General features: G+C 57.6%; 1 protein-coding gene across 1 annotated transcript in view; it reads left to right on the forward strand.

The window, feature by feature from the left end:
• LOC119111131 (protein timeless homolog) overlaps window positions 1-19,685 on the forward strand; it is a 28,104-nt gene extending 8,419 nt beyond the window's left edge. The window contains exons 10-17 of the mRNA XM_037234961.1: window positions 2,970-3,082; window positions 4,477-4,609; window positions 4,942-5,096; window positions 7,813-7,943; window positions 9,577-9,742; window positions 15,907-15,987; window positions 19,379-19,476; window positions 19,678-19,685. Of these exons, the coding sequence (XP_037090856.1) occupies window positions 2,970-3,082; window positions 4,477-4,609; window positions 4,942-5,096; window positions 7,813-7,943; window positions 9,577-9,742; window positions 15,907-15,987; window positions 19,379-19,476; window positions 19,678-19,685 (885 nt within the window). The remainder of the gene's footprint in view (window positions 1-2,969; window positions 3,083-4,476; window positions 4,610-4,941; window positions 5,097-7,812; window positions 7,944-9,576; window positions 9,743-15,906; window positions 15,988-19,378; window positions 19,477-19,677) is intronic.
• Window positions 19,686-22,437: the final 2,752 nt, after the last annotated feature.

Genomic DNA, 22,437 nt, shown 5'->3' on the forward strand with positions numbered 1-22,437 from the left:
GGCCTTAGCAAACTAGTCTGCGGTGCAAAACGACTGTTGCATCACTGATTCTGTAGTGGCCGACGACATCACGCAGCCGAGAAGGCGTTCAAAACATCCGCGTGTTTGTTACCCGGTCACTCGTCCGGAGCACCAGCGTTCACGCAGGTCGCTTCGATTTGGTTGATCACACAGCGTCACGTCTGTTGCCCAGCAGTGACTGCCCAACGGCGAGGACCTCGGACATCCCGGCAGTCTCTGCACCTGGCGCTTCAGTCGGCTGCAGTCGGTACACACAGCGAGCTCCCGTTTGTCCTCGCTTCCTTTAGTTCGTTACGTTAATCTCCAATCTGTTCAAAGATTTAGGGTCGCTGAACTGTTTCTGGTTTTCAAGACGGTTTCCGGCGAAAGTGTGGGAAATCGGCCCTCCGCAATGGGTGCCGAGTTCCGTATGCACTGGATCTGCTTATCCAATCGTTCTGAGCGCGCAGAGTAGCAACGAATCTCGACTTTCGCTAAGACTAACGGGATCAAGGCCATGCCATATCAGATATCGATATCGGCGTCAGATTGACATATAAATCAAATTATTGAAATAACTGTATGGCGATGCGGGCGTTATTCAAGATCAGTGTCGCGTCAAGTCAGTTGTCGAATGCCACCCATAGTATTATTGGACCATTCACAGTGCACTCATGCCATCGTGGTGTATGGACTGCGCATACACGATATCATTCTAGTTGACTTTCATGGACGAACTTAAAATGACCCCGGGTGCCCTTCCATTGCCCCTTGAAGGTAAGTAGCGGCATTCAATATAAGAAAAAAGGCCTTCAGCTCCTGTTTTTCCGGCATGAGGTGTTTAAAGTTCTTATCATGAGTTGGCGAATTTCATTACACCAGGAGGTGCTGGTTAAACGGCGTTTTAGGGCTATATTGCGATTGCATTTACGGTACTCAATATTTCGAGCTGTGCTCGTACTCTAGAACGTCGTTTAACTAGCACCGTCTGGTATATTGGAGGTCGTTAACCCAACTGAGAAGTTTCAAGCTATAATTCCTGAAATAGTAGCATTCCTTCACTAAAATGAGTCGGCTTTAGTCTGAGGATTATAAAGGGCTTCGAAGACAAAAAATGTGGTTTGACCTTGGTTGACCGAACCTGGCTGATCGACCTTAAGACGCACCGCGGAATAGCGATATGAAGCTACAGATCACGCACAGGGCTGCCGTCCTGTTTTAGAATTGTTGTTCTAACACATGGGATGTGAGATCGCCAGGGTCTTACAGAAACGCACCATAAGCCGCCGAAGTTGGCGAAATATCGGGCAGCGGTGTTGGTTAACATATCGCCTGATTGGCATGGTTCTTGGCCGTCTGCGCCATCATCTGCTATGAGTAAAAAGCTAAGACTGCTCTTGATACAGCTCGGCAGCGCATTGGCGATGCGCCACCCGCGGTCGCTCGGTCTTCGCAATCCGTTTAGACGCATATACATCAACAAATTAGTGCCGCATTGGGGCGCCTGGCCTCAACCCACGCGATGGCGTACTTTGTCCTCGCTGGTGTGCTGAGCGCATCACGCAGCGAAAAACTCAGACCTCAAACTTCAAGGCACAAATTCTGGAGCGGCGTTGGCGCCCGACAGTCGGTCGATGACGCGGCGTTCGTGGAGGCTTCTCCGCGCCGCCGCCGCCGCCTCCGCCGCCCGTCTCGGGCGCCCTGAGGCGGCGCCGATTAACCCCGGACGGCCGGCGGCGCTCCGCGACCCATCAGCGTGACGGGTGGCGCTCTGTTGGGCTCCAATCGGAGCCGAATCCTCCGCGCGTTAGCGTCGGCGGCGGCCCTCGGCCGTGTCTGACGCCCGCCGGAACCCGCCACTCGGCGCCTCCTGAATTAAACACGGCCGCGATCGGCCGGCCGGGGACGGCCCGACCGCCGCCCCCGCCCGCGCCGCCGACGGCTGGCCGGGCGGAGAGCGTCGCAGGCTGACGGCGGGGAGCGGGAGCTCCGCACCTGGAGGATCGCTTATGTGCGGGATGCTGCAGTGGCTGATGACGGCGCTCAGAATGATGGCTTCGAAGCCGCTTTCGATATCGGCGTGGGAGATAAGTTGAACGTCGCGTGGGTGAAGGCAAGCACCAGGTGATTCACGTATACGGTGTATGGAAGCAGGGAGCGGCTTGCGGGCAGACACTGCCAGCCAGCGGAGAAGTAAAACTTCAGACGATTATATGGCTATTGCGGCTGACGTTTCGGTAGTTATGTAACCGGTTCTAAGTAAAATATACAAGGACAAGCACCGCTGAAGCCATGTCTCCGTGGGAGCGTGAATTCTTTGACGGCGCCAGCCCATGCGCGCACACATCTCGTTACTATAAGGCTTTAGAGGCATTTGCGTCCCCTGCCCGTCGCGTGTTACTGAGATAACATTTAGCCGTTGGCCTTCGCCCGGCCGGGCCAGGTGCGGGCAGGCAGTGGACAGCAGTCGGCCGGAGTGCCAAATACCCGACGCGGAAATGCCATTTCGTGAATGCCTTGCGCCATGTGCACAGTTTGGTGAAACGCGCAGCATTTGAGATGGATGCGGAAACAGCCATTCAAACTACCAACATGCCCGGGGAAGAATCTGATTGGCTAGGAGATCTGATTGCGGGAACTGAGGGATGAGGCCGGCGTTGAATACCCTCGCCAGTCGTGCAAGTGCTTCTGGAACGAATTTTTGGAACGTTCAAAATGGCGCATTGAGAAATTTAGTTTGGGGCCCGACGGCACAATATATGTCCTTTTGGACTCGTTAGCATGCAGGCTGGACGTAGGAAACAAACACTGAAGACTGACTGCATCATCAGCAATCAGCCCATCACGGAATGGGATCAGTTCGAAAGTATTCCGGACGTTCTGCCGGGAGCACTGTCTTGCGGGGTGCACGCTGCCCGTGGCTGCTGCCAAATAGTTCAACTAGATCAAACAGGTCAACCCTGTTCCAGGATGACCTGGCCAGAGCCAAGGCGCAGGCGCACGACGAGTCCTACTACATGTGGGCAGTCAAGTTCTTCATGGAGTTCAACCGACACCATCACTTCCGCGTGGACAGAATCAGGTGGGTGCCGCGTGGTCTGGTGTTCCTGCCCTCTTTCGAATGTCCTGTAACGGATTGAATGATGCCCCTTCTACAACTGGCGAATTTCAGCTGAAGGTAGACGGCCCACTTCATGCCCTGAATCACCCGAATCTTTGAATAGAAGAGCTAATAAGTTCATGTACGGTACCAATCCCGCCGAACATATCGACCAGGATAGTGTTGGATAAATTTGTCGGTAAAAATACTCATTCAAATGCATCGAGGCAGACTCTTAGCTTCGGGTGTCTCCCTAAAGCCCGATAGTTGGACTCAATTCCGAAACAGCACCGTAGCCTTGTTACCAAGGCCTTGCGCAAAATGCTTGAGATTCTAAAACGTATCAGGACGTCATGCGTTCAATATGATGTATCGTGATACAAAATAGAAGATACAAGGAAGAAGAGCCTTGAACGCTGTTTTCTTTAAATAAGTTCGATTAAAATCAATCATTGTGAACATAAGAACTCATGTATCTGCGACCTTAGAGATAAGGGCCGTGATCTCCTGTTTTTTTTCTGGGGGTGATTCATGATGAGCTCTTACGAAGTCATCAGACGTTGATTAGGATAGTGGTCTTGGTCATGAAGTTATGAGACGACGCCTCCGACAAAGTGCCAAATGAGGCAGTTTGTTTCGGAGCACTGCCTGACACGCTACAGTGCTCATGGCTGTTAACACCGCCTTGAAACGACGAGTGTTCTCCCATATATCCTGATGATTGTTTGGGACCTCCGTTTCATCAGGGCCTCCTGGTGTATCGAAGGTCGGTTGTTTTCACCATGAAAATTCATAAAGTGAGGTAAGGTGTTTTCAATAGGTCATATGATTATGCCCTGCCTCAACCTGTTGTTTTGAAGTAGGGGATGTTTGTAGATAAAAGTGATTGCTGAGAGCTGCTTGCAGCTACGAACGTTGGTGGACAAGTTATTGCAGCATTTGATAGTGGAAATGGCTGGCACATGTTTTTGGGATAGCTTGCAATGCAAATGCTTCAGGATATTTCGGTGTCCCGCAATCATGCCTAAATATTACCTCCCCCGTGCTGTCAGCACGCCGTTTTTATTGTTGCCTATAACGCAGTTGGGTTCCAGGTAGTTTTAGTCGAGAAATGATTACCGAAAAGTCATACTCATCAAATACTAGCTACTCCGCAACTTGGTCATTGTTGTATCCCATTGTACCACGCCTGAAGCTCATCTCGTAGACGGGGGGGGGGGGGGGGGGAATAAAGAGAAGTATGCTGGGACTTGAGCCTTCCTGTAAGTATTGCGTTTACTCCGGACTCTAGCTCCGCCAGGCGGGCAGTAATGCCAGTGCAGGCGACACTCGTGCGTCTGGCCGATGGCTCACCCAGGCTCCGTGCCCGTCTGCAGTGAGACGCTGTCCGTCTCCATGTTCCACTACATCCAGACGCAGCTGGAGTCGCACCTGGAGATGATGACGGCCGAAAAGCGCAAAATCAAGATTTGGTCCAAGCGCGCCCATCTTGCTCTGAGAGCCTACCAGGTACGCGGATGATCTCGCGAAGCTAGGAATGCTCGGTCTTCACGCCGTTAATTTATGATGAGGAGTGAAGGTGCGGGCGCACGAGCTTTTAGTCGTTAGCTCTATCTCGAATCGTGGACCTTTTGACCCATATTGTACGAGAATCGCTCTAGCCGGACTACTCACATCTGATGGCCTTCACATGCTTCGCGGTGCGGATCGCCGGCATAACCCGCGCCTGGTTGCCAGACGCGCCCGGTTGCCAGACGCGCGCCACCCCCAGCGCCGTCTGCTCCGCGAAGCCCCCGTGATGAGCGCGCCGCCAGCTGACGCCCGCCCCACCCCGTCGGCAGGAGCTGCTCTTCACCATCCAGCACATGGACGCGAGCGCCGACGACGCGTGCCGCGAGGCGTCTCGCGTGCTTAAGTCCAACCTGTTCTACATGCCCGAGTACCGCGAGCTGCTGTATGTACTGCTCTGCCAGTACAACCCCGTCAAGATGAGCCGGTACGGAGCCGCGCCGCGCCGACCGCCGGCGGCCGACCGCCGGCGGCCGCCACTCGGCACCGGGCTAATTAATTAAACCGGGCCGGCGCCGGCGGTGGGGAGTTTGACTTTGTTTACGGCTTCCGCAGCTGCTCGCACTCCGAGGTGCGTGTGGACGGCATACACGGGCCGGACACGTGCGGGGAGGGTCTGTCATGGATTGTGGGCGGTGACCGCGCGCGGGGTCTGTCCAGCTCCATTTGACCTGATGGGTGATCCCGTTCCGTTCTCATCATATGCGACCGGCTGTGCTACGTGCAGCAGCGAACGGTGCTTTCCCGCGCTGGTGACGAATATGCAGGCGCACGCTCGTGCTGTATCCCTGTCTCGCAGACTTTCGGCTAATGTCACGCGCTCCATCCTGTCCGGCTTATGGGCTTTGCATAGCCGAGACGGAGCCTGTGGCGCTGAGCCGGGCTTGCGCCGTCGCTGTCGAACCTGCTGGGGCGGTGCGTGCGTGTGTCACCTCCTCCGAGCTTCGCGGGAGTCTCGACCGACTGCCGTGCGTGCGCTAATAACGCGCCACCAGCACCAATATCAGCGCCATAAATTGTGTTCCCGGCGCCTAACTTGCATCGAATTGGATCGGGTCGTTAGGAAAACACGATCGGCGGCCGGGCGCCGTATTTTTATGGGAGGCGTAAATTACGTATCCTCCGGGCCGGCGCAATATCTCTACGGATTGGATTAAGTTGCAGCCGGCCGGTAAAGCAGCCGGCTGCTGCACGCACGCTTGCTCGGCCGGCCCGCCTCTTAAACAAGTGACCGGATGTGTCCGGTCCGGCGGTTAGCCGCCCAACAGGGCGCGGCCGCACGGAGGTCGGCCGCCCAACAGTGTGCGGCCGTACGGAGGTCAGCCGCGCAGCCGGCGCTTGTTTGCGCGACGCGCACGTTGCGCGTGGCCCGACCGGCCGCGCCGGCCGTGGACGCTCGCGGCACGACACGGCTCCGCCACCGGCGTGGCCCGCCCGCCGCGCCTGCGGCGGCGTCTCTGTCAGGTGTTGAACGGCCGTGACGGACGTGGAGTGTTCATTATCAGGTCTGAAGAGAGCCTCGCCGGCTGTGCGGCCGTATTGGGAGCGGCTGAAATGGATCTTTCCTAGACGCCCACCATAAATGGTAAATTGCCGCCGTCTGATGCAAATCGGCCTGGATGGGCCGACTGTCTGAGGATGCCCCGACAGCTATTGGCCGCCCCACGGCCGGGTCGCTCCGGCCCTACTCCCGTGGTGTGAGAGCTGTACCGGCCGGCGGTCCACTGTGAGTCGCCAGCACTGTGCGGCCGAGGAGGATTGGCCATGGTAACCGGCCGCAAATTGCCCCCGTTTGATTAGTGCCGCAGCCGTCGGCTCGGGGCGCCACTCCCCCGCATCTGCGCCGTCTGGACGCTAATAACGCGTTGCAAGTTTAGTAGGCTGACCTTTGCCAGGCTATCTTGGTTATGCCATTGCATTAACCATTCAGCATATATCAGTGATGCGACTAGCCTGCTCCCCACCACCTGGCCGTGATCTCCCGTTTCAATGTGGGAGATCTTGGCGGGCTCCTGTTCTATAAAACACATTCGCGTCGCACACAGACGCGGCCGCGCTGAATTGGCTGCGCGAAAGCCCCTTAAGGTAGTTATACAAATCTCCGACGAGCGGTTGCATCCAGCCGGCTTATTTCAGCTCTGATCAGTTGTGTCGTCTCATCGTCGTTATCGGCACGATGACACCCGTTTAGTTACCGCGAGACTTTTCATTGGCGGTTCGTCCCAAAACGTGGAATGTGGACACATTCACCCTCCACGGTTAACCCAGCTGTGTGGAAAAGTTGACTGTGTGTCTGCGGCCCTCCACAGTTTAGGGTAGGGGAGGGGGAGGGGGGGAGGGGGCGATGCCGCATCCTCACGGGATTAAATGCGGGGCGCGAGTTGAACACCCTGCTGTTCATGTATGGCGGGTCTAGTCAACAGTTTACTCCACTCTTACTCCCAGAACGTGCTATGGCAACGGCCCAAACTCTGAACCTAAGACAAGAGTCGGGCATGCTCTTGGTCCGGCCTCTAGTACCCTTCACGGAAGTTTTATTTGTTCGCGTCGCTCCAGATGAAAGCGCCGTCAAGACGTCCCCGGCTAGCGCGGAACCGTGCTTCGGGAGAAAAGAAATCATCAGCAGTGTTTTTGTCGGAGTTGCCAGACGGCGCGGCATTGTGACAGAATTGAGGCGATCAGCACCCGGCAGCCCGCCGCTGCCATCAAAGGAGCGATTACGTTTCCATATTTGCTCGTCCCGGCTACGGCGGCCGCACCGGAGCCAATCCGCCAGAAGCGGTTTTCAATCTTAAGCGTGATTGAGTGGGCTTAAAGACCGACTTTGAACCTTTTTTTCTGTCGGAAATACGGTGGATTTTGGCCCTGCCGTTGCCTTCGTTTATCATTTCCGATTTAACTTTATTCCTCTTGATTTTATGCAAAAGTTATTGCTTGAAATGATTGATTTTGATTAGTTATCCTCAACACCACGACAGGATTCCTTCCAGATGCCAGGCAGGTTCAGATGGGTTTTACCTGGAGATTTTTGCTGTTTGGCTACTTATATGAGTGCTTTTGTGATGTATTTTCATATTTGCCGCCGTTTTGTGCAGCCAGATGAGACAGATGCATGGGGATCTCACTTCTTTCGCTCCGTGCAGGAAGTTTTTGACTGACCTGGTGGAAACCACTCACGTCTTCATCAAGCTGCTGGAGAAGTTCTCCGGCGGCGGGCGGATCGTCGTCAAGCAGAAGCGGAAGGCCAAGAAGAAGAGCCGCGGACGGCGGCCAGGTACGCTGCTCCTCGATCGTCTAACCTTCGCTCCGCTGCCGACGGTGCTGTGACGTGCTAACTTGACGGATGCTGGACGCTGAGAAACTGCTCTGATTGGCCCGTCCGAACTGCAACTGTGCCGCTGACATTTCAGTTTTCTAATCGACCAACTTGTGGACACTTGTGAAAGATGGGCTTTGTGGAAAATCTCCTCGCGCGATTTAGAACGATAGTAGCGCAATCAAGCCGGGTGTGATTTAGGTAAAGGTTTGTGTCGAAACTTCTGGCAACGGCACTGTCTTATATGTAGAGCTTACGCTTAATGCCAGTCTCTCAAACACGATTTAAGCGCTAAGACGTGACGAAACAGAACATTTTCTGTGGTGTAAATTTTTCTGCGCCTCGAATGCGGCAAATGTGTGAACATGAGAGAACCTACCTGACATGACGGCAGTGACGGTAACGGCATAACACAGTCGCGTGTCTGCTCGATTCCCATTCAGGCGTGTTATATTTATGGTCATTTGACTCAGCAATAGTCCAGCGAACTCAGGCCTGGGCCGTTCGTTATGTCATGGTTCGGAGATTGAGCTCGGGAAGTACAGCTCATGTCACAGTAGACGAAACGATACGTCTGGACTGTCGATCTAATGGACTGTTTCAAGCTTCATTAGTTTTGTTCGATCCTTTCCTTTCGACATACTGCAGACTGCTTCAACAAAGAGGGGATTTTGGAGGGCGTGGTTCCCTGTAGCGAGGAGGAAATCCAGCTGGTTGATGATAAAGTGTTCTTGTAAAGCCGCCAGCCTTTAAAAATATGCCTGCAGGCGTTGGTTCATACTGCCGAGCCGGTTTTCCATGTTCCAAAACATCGCGAGCTTGAATGTCCGGCGAGTTTTGCGGACGGCGCGTCCTCGCCGCACGGCCCATTCACCGTCATCGGGTGATTCCGGCCGTGTCTCGTTCAGAACTCCCCTTTGAGTCGTCGGCGCCGCGCGCCGCCGGAGCTGACGCGTCCATTTGGCGCGCCGCGTGCGACCGGCCTCACCGGCGGGGCAGGGCGCTGACGTCACGGTCTCGTGACGAGGGCTTGGGATTGGGATTGGCAGGATTCGATTAGATTCGCATGTTGCAAATCCTGGATTCCTAAAGGCAAGGATTCGGATACTGAATGAGTGTTCGAATCTTAGATGCTCAAATAGCACACCGCATCCTGAAAACTATCGTTTAAACCCGTGATCAGGTGTATTAAAGGCCGTCTGAGTCCATATCTCCCGCAGCTAATCCGAATGCACCACGTGAATGTTGGCTCTGTACCGAAATGAGTTGCCCACCCTCCTTTTAATTGCATGATATCAACTTAACATTTCGATGCAAATACTCAAATATATTTGATTTTCGAATCCGAATCCGAATCCGATACCACCTATCCGAGGATCCAAATTCCTGCAGCTCTAGAAAGTGCTTTGAATTCTCAGCCCCAGTTACGCACCATCGCAGGCTCCTGGACGCGCAGCAGGCCCGACACCTGGACCGGCCGTCCTTCACTGCCCGCAGCCCTTACCCCATAATCCCAGCTGTGGCTCCGCTCGGACCCCCGCCCCGAGCCGAACCGCCGGCTGACTGGCTGACGTCCCCTCCCGCTCGGCAGGCGGCGGGGCGGCGGACGGCGCGTCTCGACCGCCGCCGGCCGACCCCGAGCTCACCTGGGACGGACTCAGCGACGAGCTGTCGGCGGCGCTGCAGGGCGCCCGGCCGCTGCCCGAGGACGTGCTGCCGTTCGACGCTGCCAGCGAGGTGCCGCTGGAGCAGCAGAGGTGAGCCTGCTGCCCCGCAGCCGGACCCCGAGCGGGTGGCTGCCACACGGTCGGACCCAGGGGTCAGGCCGATCTCAGAGTCCGGCACGCCGGTGAATTCGTTACCCCATGCCCCCTCCTCCAGGGGGAGGGGGCCGATCATGGGGTGCGCGGCTGCTCCAGAAAGAAATGTCTGCGCGAGATCTGCCCCAGGTCGCGCCCTGAGGAAGCAAATGGGGGGGGGGGGGGGGGGCGGGGCCTAAGTAACGGGAGCTTAAGCCAGCCTGCCTTTCACGAGGGCAAAGCTGAACAGGTCGACCCTGAAGGCTTGGCACTAGATGTCCGAATATTGGCAGCGCATGAAAGCAGGTTAAAAAATCACCACCTGCCGCTGAGGAGGCTCGAGAGTATCAGAGTGCTAGGCTCCAGCATTGTGCTTTCAGCAGAAAGGACAGGCAAGTATCTCGACGTGTCTTTACTTGCCGCTCGTACGTCATCCATACACCAGTGACTGGTGGCTGAGGGAGGACTTGTGACCCCGTGCTCAGCTGGCATGGGCCGCCCACAGACCACGCTCCAGTCCCGACGCGTCGTCGGACGGTGCTCGCCCGCCAGCCGAGCGCCCGGGTGTTTAGTACGCTGTGCGGCGTCTTTGAAAGGTCACTCCGTATGGGCTGTGGCATGTGGTAGTTTGTATGCGCCCAGGCGAGGCTGGATATTTTGGGCGTCGAGCCCACAGCGTCTTTTGTTTACGCCCGGCGTTGGCCGTCCTCTGATGACGCCTGGGGTGGGCTTCCGCTGAACATGGCGAATTCCTGGCGCAAGTACTTGATCAAGAGGGACCACGTGGCCTTGCCTCCTTCCCCCTTTCATGATTGCACTAACTAGCGCGCAATTATGCAGGACCTCGATCCAAAGTCGCAGGAGTTCCCGGACAATTTGACATTTACCACTCCTCTCCCCCTGACGGAACTCCTGGCTACGTACCTGTCCTATTCTGCGTGGCGTTGCCCACCGTCGGCCCGAGCGCGTCCCGGTTTGGCCCGGCCGGCGTTCGGCGGCCTCTGGCTGCGGACTGCCTGGCGTTGCCCGCCGTCGGCCCGAGCGCGTCCCGGTTTGGCCCGGCCGGCGCTCGGCGGCCTCTGGCTGCGGAGGGCGTCGGCGCTCGTCGGTCACGACGATGAGCGTCGGTCGGGCCGGCCCCGCCCAGCTCCATCGGAAAATCACGGCCGCCGCTCCGCCATGGCACGCTGTCACTCTAATGGATGATCCCGCCGGCTATCGATATTGTGGGTGCGGCCTCTCGACCGGCTTGTAATCAACGCTCTCAACTGATCTGGCCAGCCATCAATTTACCCCGTGTCTCGTTTCGGATGTGACCTCGTGCGTGGCGGTATTTGAGAGGTCGGGGATATGGGCGTGGGGAAACTGGTGTTGCTCGCCACAGCTGTACCATGCACCAGTCTGCTCAAGAAGGCTTCTGCCCTTTTTTGCACGTCGTGGCTGAAGATTTTGATGTGCTCTTGAAAGGATAGCATGTATTCGTTTAGCGTGAGGGCAGTGCAGACTGGTCGCCAGCCATAGTGCATGAGTGTGGTACCTGGGGCAAATGCTCTTCTCCCGCCCCTTCCTGTTGCCCCCCCCCCCCCCCCCACACTCACTGTGTTGTCAACTCCCATTTCTTGAATGCACTCTGGTAAACAACATGCTGAAATTGCCTTCCTGGGGCTCGTTGCAAGTGTAGAAGGCCACACAATTTTCTTCTGCTCTTTGATCCGAATATCTGTTCGAGATATTTGCAGTCACAGGCATTCTGTGGCGGATTGGGTTGCTGCATGTATTGGATGTGAAACGATTGTTGGGTTTATGGAGTGTAAAATGAAATCTGTCAGTTACCGCCCGGTTGGACATTGCAGCATTCTGCTGCGCGGTGGCCTCATCCGAAGACGGTTTGATGAACCCCTCGCTGACGGCGCACTTACCCTTCCTTTGAAGCGCGTGTCTTGGCGGCTAGCCGGCGCGTCAGAGCACCGGCCCCCACAGAGCTGGGCGTCCGCCGAGCTAACTGCCCGCCCCACCCGACGTGGAGAGTCCAGCACGCTGGTGGGCGGGGGGGGGGGGGGGGGGGGGGAGAGGCGGTCACAGGAGCACGTCCCCGAGGATGGGGAGGACACGCCAGAACCTACACCCCCTTGTGGGGCGGGCAGGAGATGCAGTCTGTGGGTGTTGCGCGCCATTGAGGCAGAGGTCTCATCCCTCCGCGCACAGAGCAAGGCCCTTCTCGGGCAGCTGAGTGTCAAAAGTAGCAGGGCTTCCATCTGGCCTTTGATCCGAATATCTGAATGCCGAATGTCGTGCCATTTGAAATCGCAGGCATTCCGCGCCGAACTGAATTGCTGCATTTCTCGGATGCAAAATGGTCGGATGCTGTGTGGACTGCAAAATGAAATCTTTCGGTTACGGGATGATTGAATCACGTGATCTTATGCTGTGCGATGTCTCCATTCCAAGGGGGTTCGATTTACTTCTCGCAGACAGTGCACTTATATTTCCCTTAAATCACGCCTCGCGGGGCAGTTCGGGGTGCTCCAGGTGGAAGTGGGCGTCCGCCCAAGTAGCCGCCCACTGCACCCCATGTGGGTGTTTGGGTATGTAAGGGGGTGCCGGCGGCACGTCCCTTGAGTGGGGAGGACACCCGGGAGCTTGTACCTCTCTGCGGTACAGCCATGACATCACATCAGGTGGGGCTTCAAGTCTTCGAGAAAGAGCCCACCACCCCTCTCCAAACAGCGAGAGCGGGGGGGGGGGGGAACGGGAGGGAAGGGCACGCCGTCTCACCGATCATGCGGGCAGTGCCCAGCGCCCACACCAGCTCCCTGACCATGCGGGCAGTGTCCAGTCCAACGCTGGGAGAGGTGCACTGCTCCCAGCGGTTGGGGTCTGCAGTGCCAGAGGAGGCCGTGGATGTGGGTGTCGGCCAAGCGGCGACAGCGCAACGCCCTTTGACCTCGGGCCGAACAGCTGTACCAACGCTGGACTGGGCCGTCGGCGCTCGGGCCCGGTCCCACAATACGGCGGCAGGAGGTGCAATGTGGTCGCAGCTTAGTGCCCATCAATGCGCTGTAGAAAATGCCGGTGATCAGCTGGTGCGCCGTGCTGTTCAAGAAGGGCCAGGCCGGGAGGCTCAGATGGGTATTCCTGTCACCGCCAGCTGGGCACTCGGGCCGAAGCTCACGTGCTAGGGCTGAGCTGTTAGTCAGTGATCACCAAGTGTCCCGCGCTGTTCAAGAGGAGCCAGGAAGGGAGGTTCGGATGGGTATTCCTATAACCGCCAGGTGGATACTCTGGCCGAAGCTCACGTGCTAGGGCTGAGCTGTTAATCAGTGATCACTAAGTATCCCGCGCTGTTCAATGGGGGCCAGGACGGGATGTTCGGATGGGTATTCCTATAACCGCCAGCTGGATACTCCAGCTGCAGGTGACGAGCTGGGGCCGAGCTGTTTATCAGAACGTGCAATTATGGCCGTGATCAATATGCCAGTTCTCTGACGGGTTGGGAGGGTTCGCGAGTAGTTTCATCATTGCGGGCAGTTCAGCTCGCGTACTGCTGCATGTAGTCATGCAGTACATTCAGTGCTGCTGTGTACAGCCCAGTTACCGCCGCACACATTGCACTGCAGTTTGAACAATGGGATCTAATGTTCTGGACCAATTCACACCGAACCAAAGCGGGCTGCTGCCTAACTTTTTCGTTTGAACTCGCATGCCCCTCGTGAGAGGCAAAGCTGCTTCCATCATTTGAATGCATGGAAAGTCACGTTTCTTGAAAGATACCTGCTGAATGTCATAGAGGCGGTGTAGATGTATGACAGAAGTAGTCCATTTGATATGGAAATGGGAATGGAAATCCACCTGAAATGGACCCATGACTGCGGGAACCCAGACCGTTAGTACACAAATAGATAGCGGGATACTGCAGGCGGCTGTATCATGCATCCAGGAAGCAGTTCCCAAGCAGATGTATCGGGGACGAATTAAATTCCGTAGCAAGTTGAACTTGTTGATATGGTCGAATGACTGAATAACTTCCGAAGTTGGCTCCAGACCCGAATCGTTGAATGATTTTACCTGACAATAAATAACTACGCAACAGAACCGCATTCGAACTTTGAGCTCAATTCATAGCACTGGGAACTATGCTCATAATTCTAGGTGAGTCGCATGTATCGTTTGCGACAGAGGAGTGGGGCCTGAAGACAGCGGGGCACCGGTGCTGGGCCAGGGTATCAGTACTGCCTGAAGCACTGCAGTCCCCTGGTATCTGTTCCCTCACATCATGGACGAGGCCAAACCGTGTGAGCCCTCCTCCCCGGGGACGCCGTGTTGCATTTTGCCCTCAACCCCGCTGAGACGTACAATCTACACGCTCCCCCTGCCTGTGAAAATGTGCATGCTCACGCGAGTACCATCAGGTGGCGAACGAATCTCCTCTGGAGGAATGTCCCGACCCGTGACGACACTGCGCCCCCCCCCCCCCCTCCCTTCCCGACCCAACCGGCGGACATCCGCCGGCTTCCGCTCGGCAGGGTAGGCTCAGAGGCGATTTCCTCCGTCGATAGCCCGTGGATCCGCGCCGCCGCCGGCCTCCCAGGACCGGTGCCGGCTTCTGGAGATTTAGCCGGCCACGGTGGGGGCCAGGACGCGCTCTGTCATGCTCAGCGACACGACGCCCGGCTGCCGGCCGGGCTCCGGCGGGCGGGGTTGAGCCGCCGCCTCTCGGCTCGGCTCAGAGGAGGAGGAGGAGGACTTAGCTGGCCACGGTGGCGGCCTGGACACGCTCTGTCATGCTCAGCGACGCGACGCGCGGCTGACAGCGGGACTCCGGCGGGCGGGGGTGAGCCTTTGCCTCTCGGCTCGGGCCCTCGGAGGAGGAGGAGGTGGAGAGGAGGAGCGTCGATGGTGTGGGCTCGGAGGAGGGGGGGGGGGGGGCAGACAATGTCGTGAGCTGGGGAGACTGGCCGTCCGAGGGCCGGGGGGGGGGGGGGGGTTGTTTGTTGGTGCGAGTTGAGGTACGATGACAGGCTGGACGTGTTGCGGGCGTTGGAGTGGGTGGAGGGAGAGGGGTTTGTTTGTCCCGCTAGGTCTGGACGCGGTTTCATGTGAGGGCTTTGGACAGCTGCCGCGAGTTGTGTGAAATGGCAGACTATTGCGCCGCCCAATATGTGTAAAATAAAGGTTACACAGACTCCACGGCGTCCCAGTCCTCGATTAGGCTCAAATCATGACTTGATGCGTACAAGCCCAGTGCCGCTCATCAACATAATACGACGAAGGTGTACTTAACCGTCGTTACGTTCTCTTATTTTCTTTCACTTGCTGCTTAAGTGCAACACAACCGGAAATAAAATTGCTTGTGTCATCACAGAAGTTGCGGATTCTAAGACCGGTTCTCTGATTTAGTTCCAAAAGCTAAAGCAATTAGTTTTGTCAGTAAGTAAACCGACGTTGTTATGAAGTGTGCTGTTTATTTGAACGTTTCCAATGGCTTAGCTAAGTCGGCTTAGTCGCCGTATTACGTTTAGGTTCAGGCGTCGTAATTAGCAGCTGAATTCCAAGCCTTAATGGAACATTAACTTCTTACGTTGGAGAGCTATCACGTACGGTCGGGTCGTTGTTATGGCGGTGTGTTGTGTTTGATGGTGCCTTCACCGCCAGTGTCCAGAGGTTCCGGCCCATTAATTAGCCCGTCCTAGAAATAGCGCAGGATTTGCGTCCATATACCCCTTCGCAAACTTTAAATTAAGTTCACAGTGAAGGACACCACAATGACATTCACGCTTACGAACCCAGTTATATTAAATCCTCGTGGACACAGTTCGTCACAACGGACATAGTGTGATATTGTTGGCGAGCTCGCGCGTGGCGTGAAGGGAAGACTGGATGCTGATCTGTTCCTGTCTGTACTTTACATGCCGTGGCAATTGTAGATGTGACTGTCAACACTCACGCTGTAATGATGTCTTCCTGGTATTGCAAACTGGGCGCCCACCATAATTACTAAACCAACTAATTTCGACGCGAGGCCCAAACAAGCCGAGCGTCAGCCTCGGCCGCTGTTGTGCTTTGCGGCCGCTAGGTGGCGCGGCGCCCGGTGGTCGGCCTGACCGGTGGTCGCCCTGCCGCAGGACGGAGGCCATGCTGCGCATTCAGGACCTGCTGCGGGCCGGCCAGCCGACCGGAGCCCTGGCATTGATCAGGGCCGCCAGGTGAGAGAGAGATAACGTCCCACAGCCAGATGAGAGAGGTAACGTCCCACAGCCAGGTGAGAGAGATAACGTCCCACAGCCAGATGAGAGAGATAACGTCCCACAGCCAGGTGAGAGGGATAACGTCCCACAGCCAGATGAGAGAGATAACGTCCCACAGCTAGGTGAGAGGGATAACGTCCCACAGCCAGATGAGAGAGATAACGTCCCACAGCCAGGTGAGAGAGATAACGTCCCCACAGACAGATGACTCCCGCGGGGCCGCCGCACTAAGGACCGCCGGGCGGCGCCGCGGACGGACCGCGTCCGGCTCCCGCTCGTGCCGGGCTGCCGGCACGGGTCGGCCTGATCAGCGGCGGCGCCGCTGCCGGCGTCCGAGCGTGTCCGGCGGCCGCGGCGGCTAATGAAGGAGCCGACCTAATGACGCCGACCATTAAGTCACGTCCGTCCGGCGCGGCTCCCTCGGGGATGACAGTGTGAGAGGACCCCCCCCCCCCCCCCCTCCCTCTGAACACATCCCCATGCATGGCCGTCTTTGTGTGTTACGCGGTGTGTCCTGTGTCGTCGACAACGCAAATTACGATGCCACATTTGTTGCGCGTCTGATGTTTCGTCCGGCCAGAGCGGTCTTCACGCGCACCTGCCGTCCCGATCGTGGTGCGTGTCGTATGCCATTCACATAAGGTGTACCATGCGGGGACCACGTGCCGCCGGCCGCGGCCGAACTCGGCCATTTGTGTCGGCTCCATGAGCGGGCACGGCGGCCGGCGGCAGTTTGCGGCGCGTGCGGCGGCCGCCGCCGCTCGGTGGGCGACCCGCGCCACCGCTAATAAACCGCCGGCCGCGCTGTAATTGGAAATCGGCTGCACCGGCGCTGCGAGCCCGACCTGCACTGTCGGCCGGCCGTCACTCAGTCAGGGCCTGCTCCGTCTGCCGGACAGGGCCTGGTCTGTCTGCCGGACAGGGTCCGGTCTGTGTGCTGGACAGGGCCTGGTCTGTCTGCCGGACAGGGTCCGGTCTGTGTGCTGGACAGCGTCCGGCCTGTGTGCCTGACAGGGCCTAGTCTGTATACTGGACAGGGTCCGGTCTGTATGCTGGACAGGCCCCGGTCCGTCTGCCGGACAGGGTCGGTCTGTGTGCCGGTCAGGGCCCGGTCTGTATGCTGGACAGGCCCCGGTCCGTCTGCCGGACAGGGTCGGTCTGTGTGCCGGTCAGGGCCTGATATCGATGCCGGACAGGGCCCGGTCTGCGCTGGAAAAGGCCCAGTTTGTATGCCGGACAGGGCCCGGTCTGCGCCAGACAGGGCCCCGACCTATGTGCCTGACGGGGCCCAGTCTGTATGCCGGACAGGACGCGTTCTATATGCCGGACAGGGCCCGGTCTGTATGCCGGGCAGGGCCGGTTCTGTCTGCCGGACAGGGCCCGTTCTGTCTGCTGGCCTTTGCCCGGTCTGTCCGCCGGACAGGGCCCGGTCTGTTTGTCGGACAAGGCCCAGTCCGTCCGCCGGGCAGGGTCGGTTCGTCCGCCGGCCAGTGCTGCGGTTCGTCCGCCGGCCAGCGCTCGGACCGTCTGCCTCGGCTCGGCTCGTCTCGGCCGGATGGCCCTGTTCCGGCCGCTGATGGCCGGTATTCGGCGGTTGATTGCCGTGGCCGGCCCGTGCTGAGGTGTGGCTGCCCCTGCGCCATCTGCCGGGGAGGGGAGGGGCGCTACTGACTGGGTCCCATATTGCCCGTGATGTCGGAGCGGGCATGAGCGGCCCGACGATCTTGGCCACTCCTGCCGCTGCTCTCCTCAAATATTTAAGTGGCGTGAAGAGTGTGTGTTTCGATTGAGTTCTTTTCTTTGACAATCAGTTTGACTTTAATCTCTTTTGGCAGTTGGGTAATGTTCTTTGACGCCACAGCTGACGTACGTGCGTAGTTCACGGGATACCGACGCATACTGAAATGGAGGCGTTTATATTGTCAGCGGACTAATGCTTGACTGTGGTCATCCACCGGTGTCCCCCAGCTTTAAGAAACCTTCAAATACTTGAAACGGTGGTAAATCACATCCTTCGTAATGGGGAAGTGCAATGTAAATGAGGTGTACTGGAGGTGTCTGATCGTCACATGGTGCTCCAACGCTCGTCGGATGCCTAATAAGGGCCCCCCGTCTACAGCTGATCCCCGGCTCTCCGTTACCAAACTGTGGAAGCAATTATAAAGGGCGTGGAAGTTTGCGGAACTTAATCCCTTTATGATGTAGGTTAATTTCATTTTTGCGCTGTCGGCCCTCATCTTCCGAGCGTGCCCGGGAAAATTCCGCCGACGCAGGCCGCCGCCCCGCGCGAGCACTTACGGCAACAAGCGGCCTGGCGTGCGGCTGGCGGCCGTTCGCCGAACTTGATCCGCAATATCTGGCCGCGATGACAGTCATTGGCCAGCGGGCCGTCGTGTCGGTCGGCCAACACTGACTGGCGCGGAGACCCTCTGATTGATTAAGGTGACTGGCGCGCCAATCGGCGGCAATGACAGAACATTCGGTCCAGATGAGACCATTATTCGCGCCGAGCGGGGTGAGGGGCGACGGGCATCGGTGCTACGTCCCTGCGCCACTGCCCGCCGCTGCGGCTGACCCGTCCCTGCGCCACTGCCAGCCCGCTGTGGCTGACCGTCCCTGCGCCACTGCCTGCCGCTGTGGCTGGCCGTCCCTGCCGCCACTGCCCCGCCGCTGTGACTGACCCGTTCTCTGCGCCACTGCCCCCCCCCCCCTCCCCCGCCGCCGTTTCTCTGAACTCTGCCCCCTGACGTCGCGTGTGTGGGCTGGCGCCAGGTCTTGATCCGGACGGCGCCTCAAATTGGCACGCACTGTCCGCGGCCAATGCATCGGAACCGCGAGGTCTGATGCTTTGGATCGATGCAGCGGTGTGTGCGAGATGGCTGATTTTAGAGTTTCCGTAAATCGACCAACGCGAGCTGGCATCGGCGACATTTATTATCGGAACTTTCAGCCCTGCGCGCTTTGTTTCCCTCGTCTTTCGCATGTTGCGCCCGTCCTTCGATTCATTTTATTCTTGAGTGCTTGCTGTCTCTTCCCCACAGTCGGCGGGTGCTGTTGATGGGAAGTTGAACTGATTCAATCAGCTTAGAAGGAAAGGGCGTCAAGGGTATAACGGGAGAATGGCGAGGGGGGATTGCCGGCACTCCAGCCTCTTGAGCGATAGGATGGAACGTGGTGGTGCAGCCGCTGTCAGCGAGGCGCGTCCTGCAACGTGTGTGCGCAGGCAGGCGGGCCGCACCGGCGCTCAGTGTGTGCCAGGCGAGGGGCGGACGGAAGCGAAGTCGGCACGGAGCGATGATGGGCCGATGCCGCCGCCCTGACGCGTCGCCGCTGGGTTTGGCTGTTGCAGGGAGGTGTGGCCGGCCGGGGACGTCTTCGGCGCGCCCGACATCGCGCCCGAGGACGAGTTTCTGGCGCTGCGGGAGATCCACTTCGCGCAGCTGCCAGGTAAGGCGGCTGAGCGGCGCGGACCGCTGGTCGGCTCGCGGCGCCTGCCAGGTAGGGCGGCTGAGCGGCACGGACCGCTGGTCGGCTCGCGGCGGATGGGATCGATTCCGAACATGACGTCCGAGCTGCTGGCCCGACATTGGCTTCGGTTGGTTCAGGACAGCAGTGTGGTCCGCGTCTGACAGCTGGCGGCGCCCGCAGCTGGCTGACGCCACTCCTCGCTGCGGGACGTGTGGAGGCCACCAGCCCCGATTATTGGACAGGCAGCCATCAAGCGGTGTGGCCACACCCCACTCCAAGGGCCACTTTCTAGGCACCACGCTACACAGTCAGAAATGGGGCACTTTTGGACGTTGCCTTTGGCAAACTCATTTGATTATTTCGTTCTGGCGGTCATGCATTTTTTGTCCTGTAACCGATCAAAGAGTTACCCAAGCGTGCAGTGAACCCCCAATTTTCACTACAGCTGGTGGCGCGCCATGTTTTTTCTTTCTTTTTTTTGATGCCACCACCCATTGATCAGCCAGCAGCGGAATCCATGTTCACATAATTCCTGACTATCCGCATGATGTTTGTGAAACCAGCTTCCATGCAAATGTAGATATATGCACACTTAGGAACATGCGTGAGGCATTTTGCTGTAGGAATGGGCTGTGAACGTATGGGAAGTGCTGGAGCTTAGAATAACCCTTGCCCCGCGGGAGTTTCACCTACGTCACGCCCTACGACAAAGGGGGCTGAGAACCCACCCGATGATCTCAAGATTTAAGCGAGCTTGAGCCACGCGGAAACGGCATTGAAGAGCTCCTTGTCAAACTGCATTAGATAGGCTTGTCTGAACAATGGTTAATGCTGACCTTCGATGGACCAAACCAGGTCCAAAAGGTTAACATCAGCATATTGTAGACCGTTCCTGTTGTCTCAAGAACTAAACATGCTGCGACGATGCAGAGGGCGTACTTGAAAGCTCTCTAAATGCTGTTGGACTAGCACCTGTGAACATCGAGACATGACCTGTGATGGGTCATGTCAGGTCAAAACTGGTGAAGGTGATTGTTGCATTGTCTCTTGCCACTATATCAGTAATTGAAACAGCCTCATGAATGGAGATCGCCGCGGAGACAGCTGGCGGTGTGGTGTGGTCAGAGCTGGCCCAGTGTCCCAGCCCGGCCACTGCCCCCGGGCTGAGCCCTGGCAGAGGTCACCGCCGGGACAAGCTGGCGGTGTGGGTTGGTCAGAGCTGGCCGCGTCCCAGCCCAGGCCACTGCCCCGGGCTGAGCCCTGGCAGAGGTCACCGCCGGGGAACAGCTGGCGGTGTGGTGTGTCAGAGCTGGCCGCGTCCCAGCCCGGCCACTCCTCCGGGCCTGAGCCCTGGCAGAGGTCACCACTGGGCCAGCTGGCGGATCAGGAGGTAACTTCGCACAGCGTAAGCGTCGGCTGCAGCTGAGAACCGAGGCCGGTCGCGGGAGCCGGCTCACTGCTCTCGAAGCACGCGGCGTCTACGCTGGTGCTTCTCATAATCGTGACCGGTGCGGGTCGGACGGCGCGCGGCCGTCGTTCAGCCGTGGGGGCGCGCCGGCGCTTCTTTACGTACAGGGGGCGCTCATTTCTTCATCAGCGCCAACTCATATCGCGCCAACGATTAACTCAATTTTAATGGTAGCGATTCATTGATTCGGCGCCGGCAAGATGGGAACGGCCCGTATTATTGAGATCGGACGCCTTGGTATTGATTTCACTATCGGGCTGACGCTCGCACGATAAATAATCCGCAGGCCGCTGGGAAGACGCGCAGTAAACAGCCTATGACCCTCCACAGGGCGCTTCGATGTATGCCGTGCACCTGATCTCAACCTCAGAATGCCTGAAGACCGATCGCGTTCTCAGACGTGATACGCGTTCATGTCTAGGCACAATGCCTGGCGGTAGCTCTGACTAAACCAGTTGAAGCTGAATGGGCCTCCTACGGCCCTCAAGCACGCCGGGATCTTTCCTGCTGGCGATTAGCCTTTCTCGCCGCTGACAGCCAGGTCCGCCTTATGAGCCATTCGGCGAGGATAAGTGTGCGGCTTGGGCCATCAGCGGTGTCGTTTCCGCCGCAGATGTGCCGCCGGAGGGACTCCCGGCCCCTGCCCCCCCCCCCCCCCAGGCGGCGGCCGGGCCTCCTTCCCACCAGGCCCGCCGGTGCCCTCCTCACTGGCCGAGAGAGCTTGCTCCGGCCGTGAATCCGCACGTCTGATGCGGCCGGCATGGCGGCGTGGTACCAGCTGGCTGGGGACGGGGAGTCGGCAGGCTTGGGCCCGGGATGGAGCGTGGGCGTGGGCCGCCTGCCACCTCGTCGTTGCCATCTTGTCGGGTGGATGGGAACGGCTGGGGGCGGCCCGATCTCACTCTGCCAACAGCGATTGTTTACCTGATTAACTGCTGCCTCGGATGAAAGCTGACCGTCAGCCATTTAAGAGCTTCCGTTTGCCGTTACGAGCGGGTGAAACGATGAGATTCCATCGTGATTAGAGCTCCTCAATCAAGGCCGTTCATGCTTACAAGGGTCCCGCACCCTATTTCGGGATCTACGTTGCATACGAAGTGACGCACTCGTCCATTCATGTCGCTGAATAACGTGCAACGTAGTGAGTTTGTCCGGCCTGTGTTTATATGCCAGAAAGATCCACGTTGCCGAGGGTATCCGATTTGTTTTAACAGGACAATTGGCAATGCAGTACCAGATGGGATACGCGCGCCTTGAGATGCCATCTGTCGTGTTAACCTGGTGAGTTTCAAATACCGTATTGGTTCCGTTGTTTAGGGTTTGAAATTCCCTTTCCCAGCCGATCGCTGTCAACACATATCTGCTCCGAAATGGCATCGCATGCCATCGGACAGCACACATTTTGCTGTATCGACATGGTCGGAAATTTACGCCGTAAACTTTTGGTGAAATAGACAAATAAACCGTTGTCG

This window comes from Pollicipes pollicipes, unplaced genomic scaffold, assembly GCF_011947565.3.
Source record: "Pollicipes pollicipes isolate AB1234 unplaced genomic scaffold, Ppol_2.1 Scaffold_7261;HRSCAF=8764_pilon_pilon_pilon, whole genome shotgun sequence".
Classification (NCBI taxonomy): domain Eukaryota; kingdom Metazoa; phylum Arthropoda; class Thecostraca; order Pollicipedomorpha; family Pollicipedidae; genus Pollicipes; species Pollicipes pollicipes.